General features: G+C 59.2%; 1 protein-coding gene across 1 annotated transcript; it reads right to left on the bottom strand.

Moving 5' to 3' along the window:
- Positions 1-845: 845 nt before the first annotated feature.
- Positions 846-3,202, bottom strand: DMRTA2 (DMRT like family A2). Its single transcript, XM_050977474.1, has 2 exons — positions 2,710-3,202; positions 846-2,524 (listed from the first exon to the last, which is right to left on the bottom strand). Exons 1-2 carry the CDS (start codon positions 3,200-3,202, stop codon positions 1,647-1,649), a joined length of 1,371 nt encoding a protein of 456 aa, XP_050833431.1. The 3' UTR covers positions 846-1,646.
- Between the last annotated feature and the right edge of the window lie 287 nt (positions 3,203-3,489).

Raw genomic sequence — 3,489 nt, 5'->3', positions numbered from 1 at the left:
CCACGGAGCGGTTCGCTGGGATTAGGTTTCCATACCAACCAACTTTAGGAGCTTTTACAGTCTTAATTCAACCATGCACTGAACTTGTTCTTTGTGAGTAATAGTTTTCCTGGGCCAAACACTCCCAGGACTGGCAGGAAAGTCACGCTCCGGCCTTGGGCGGGATCGCCTCTCGGGATGCACGGGGGCACGCCCGCTGCCCCCCGCTCGTCCCAGGGCAGAAATAAATAGAGGCAGGAAAGCCTTTCAGACTTTTTGATCTCCGAGAACATTTGGGCACCGTTGCCAAAAAAAAAAAAAAAAAAAAATAGAGAGAGAAAAAAAAAAAAAGCAAAAAAGCTACTAGAGTAGCCTTTCCCCTCGGATGAGGGTGAAGGACACCCAGCTCTGAAAGCAGCTCTGAAACCTTCCCTGCACTGATCTTAACTCATCCACCTCTGCCGCAAACGCACCTTTACGTTCTAAAAAAAACGTCATTATTATAGATCCCTTTGCTTATTTTGACACGAAAACAACTGGAAGGCACAATCCGATTTCAGATAAGAGGAGTGAAACCTTACTGCTACTACACAACCCGCAAGGTGGGATTTGCTTTAACCGGGCTTCTCTTTGCAACACTTCCAAATTTCCTAAATATAACAAAAAACATCAGATACCGAAGAGAGAAATCCTGCCTAAATTTACACCTCTGTAGGTTTGTTATGGATTTTTTCCGCAGGCAAAAATAAGAAAAATACCAGAACCAGAAATAAAAGTATTTGACAATTTCAGTTGATAAGGAATTTGCTCTTGCTTGTATGCTTTGTTTTTATTTATAAATTTATCTGAAGAATATCTAGTTTGACCATGATAAAAATGTAGTAAACATGTTTGTACTATTTGCATAAACTCCTTTAAATATTGAATGTACTTGTCAAATGAATTTCCCAAACCACACTTCCATCATCTCATAAAATACCACTTGCCATTCATAAGACCGATTTTTTTTTTAATAGAAAATAACATTTATTTCTATGAAATGGAAACACAGAATTACCTGTTAGAAACAGCAAGAAGTTTGCTACATCGGAACAAGAAAGCAATTTTCTTGCAGATCACAAATGAAGGAGGCTTATTAAACCATCGTACACCATTGGCGCCAGGGTCCTACGGACAGTTACAAATATATCTACTTTCCAATGTTATATACAGACCGCAACGTTTCTGGGGGCGGGAAGGAAAAGGTTTTCAATTTGACAATGTTTCATCTATATGCCTGGTAAGTATTACAATGCGCTGCCTAACCTTTAGCTTAACGTTAATACCAAGTTCACCTACGAGTTACATTAATAACTTAGATTTCCATTTTATAACATTATACACTTGCTAGTATACATATATATATATATGTATGTGTGTGGGAAGGAGCGCTCGCGTGAGTGCACACCCCACGACGCGCCGAGGATATCCATGCTTATGGCCATAAGCAACAAAGAGTGACTCATGTCTGGACAATGAAAGTGCACCTTTATCACCTTAACACACCTACGCCTGTCCGCGCCGGGCTCTGCACGCAACCACCGCCTGCACGGGGGAGAGCGAGCCACCCGCGTCCGTCCACCCGTGCCTACCTAGCTACCTCTACACAGACGAGCTTTAGGAAGCCGCTATTGCTTCTCGGGGGTGTTGTTGACCATGGGCCCGTAGAGCCCGCCGGAGTACACCTGCTCCTTGTGCACGGCGGAGCGGTCCCGCATCAGGTCGCTGAAGGCGTAGTCCACGGGCGGCCGGAACCCCAGCGTGGGCATCAGCCCGGCCGTGGAGTAGGGGGTCATGAAGGCCAGTCCCCGGCTGTGCGCCGAGTAGGCGAGGCGCAGCGGGTTCAGTCCCAGGTGGGTGCCCAGGGGGTAGGCGCCGGCCTCGGCCCCGAAGTGCGTGGCGTTGGGCTGCAGCGGGGAGAAAGCGGAGCGGCTGCCCAGAGTGCCGATGGCCGGGGCCATGGCTCCGGCGATCAAGGGCCGGTGGTGGGCGGCGGCGGCCGCGGGGGTGGGCGGCAGGCCCTGCAAGGCGCCGTCCCGGGCCCAGCCCTCCTCGGGACCCTTCTCCGGGCCGCGGTTGTTGAGGATCTGCTCGATGGCCTGTACCACGTCCCCGCCGCAGCCCTGCAGCACCAGCTCCAGAACGCTGCGCTTGTGCGCCGGGAAGACGCGCGTCAGGATGTCGATGGGAGTCCGCTGCCGGCCGCCGGCCGAGGGCGACGGGTCCTGCTCGTCCTTGTCCGCCTCTGAGCCCGAGTCCGAGCCCAGCGGGCTGATGGAGCCCGGGCTCTCCTCCCCCTCCTTCGGGCCCTTGGAGACGGGTGAGCTCAGGAAGGACTCGCCGTCCCCGTTCTCCGAGCCCGAGCCGTGGCGAGCATCTGGGGAGGAGGTGCCGGGCACGGACTCGCCGTCCGGGGAGAGGGGCTTCCCGCCCGCCTGCTGCGGAGTGACGGCGCGGCTCGGCAGCAGCGTCTTGGGGAACAGCTCGAACTTCTGCATCTTGGACTCTGCGGGCCGGGGGGGCAGAAGGAAAAGAGACCGTCAGTGGGGCTGCCCCGGCGGGCCCCGCGGAGCGCCCCGGCCGTCGGCGGGGCCACCCGCTCGCAGCTCCGCGCCCCGCTCGTCTCCCGCCGCCTCTCCAGGCCCCTTCCCCCCATCACTCCCGCCCCGAGGGCTCGCAGCGCGGCCTTACCTGAGGCGCCGGCGCCTCCCTCGCCGCCGGCCCCGGCGCAGACGGAGCCGAACACCTCGTACGCGGGCCGGGGCGGGATGATGCCGTTGGCGGCCGCCAGCGCCAGCCCCTCGGCCGTGCCGTAGAGCAGCTGCAGCTCACGGGCCTCGTTCTCCTCCTGCGCCTGCTGCCGGCGCAGCGCCACCTGAGCGGCCATGACGCGCTGGCGCTCGGCGATGAGGGTGCACTTGGCGCACATGCAGTCCTTCCAGCGACAGTACCGCTTGTGGCCCTTCAGCGCCGACACCACCCCGTGGTTGCGGCACCGGGCGCACTTGGGCGTCCGCGGGTATTTCTCGGCCGCCCGCAGCAGCAGCGGCGGCGCCCGCAGCAAGCTCCCGGCCACGCTCACCGGCAGCGTGGCCGCCGCCGCGGCCGCCGCAGCCGCCACCGAGCTGGGGGGTACCGGGGGGGGCGCGGCGGGCACGCTAGGCAGCTCCGACCGCAGCTCCATCCCGGCGAGCCCGCCCCGAGAGAGCGGCCCCCCCTCCCCGGCCTCCCCCAAAGCGACGAGGGGTGGGGGAGCCCCTGCGCCGCACCCGCGCCCGGGCGCGGAGAGGGTCCCGTCGCCTTCAAGCGCAATCACGAGTGGGGGGCACACAGAGCCCCGGCAGCGGGCATGCAAACCCCAGCGCCTGTCCTCTCGCCTCGCTCGACGCCCCTGTCCTCCCGCACCGGCGCACGGCCCCGGATCGGGGTTCAAGTGAGGAGGGGCCCGTCAGGAGCCGTTCCGCGCCCTCC

Source organism: Serinus canaria, chromosome 8, assembly GCF_022539315.1.
Source record: "Serinus canaria isolate serCan28SL12 chromosome 8, serCan2020, whole genome shotgun sequence".
In the NCBI taxonomy this organism is placed as follows: domain Eukaryota; kingdom Metazoa; phylum Chordata; class Aves; order Passeriformes; family Fringillidae; genus Serinus; species Serinus canaria.
Note: the sequence above shows the minus strand (reverse complement) of the source record. Positions and strands in the feature narration are given on the sequence as shown.

Excerpts from the sequence above, each read along its gene's own strand:
- DMRTA2 (XM_050977474.1), bottom strand. The coding sequence starts at position 3,202 with ATGGAGCTGCGGTCGGAGCTGCCTAGCGTGCCCGCCGCGCCCCCCCCG. Across the intron at positions 2,525-2,709 it reads GGGAGGCGCCGGCGCCTCAG|AGTCCAAGATGCAGAAGTTC; the intron begins GTAAGGCCGCGC and ends CCCGGCCCGCAG.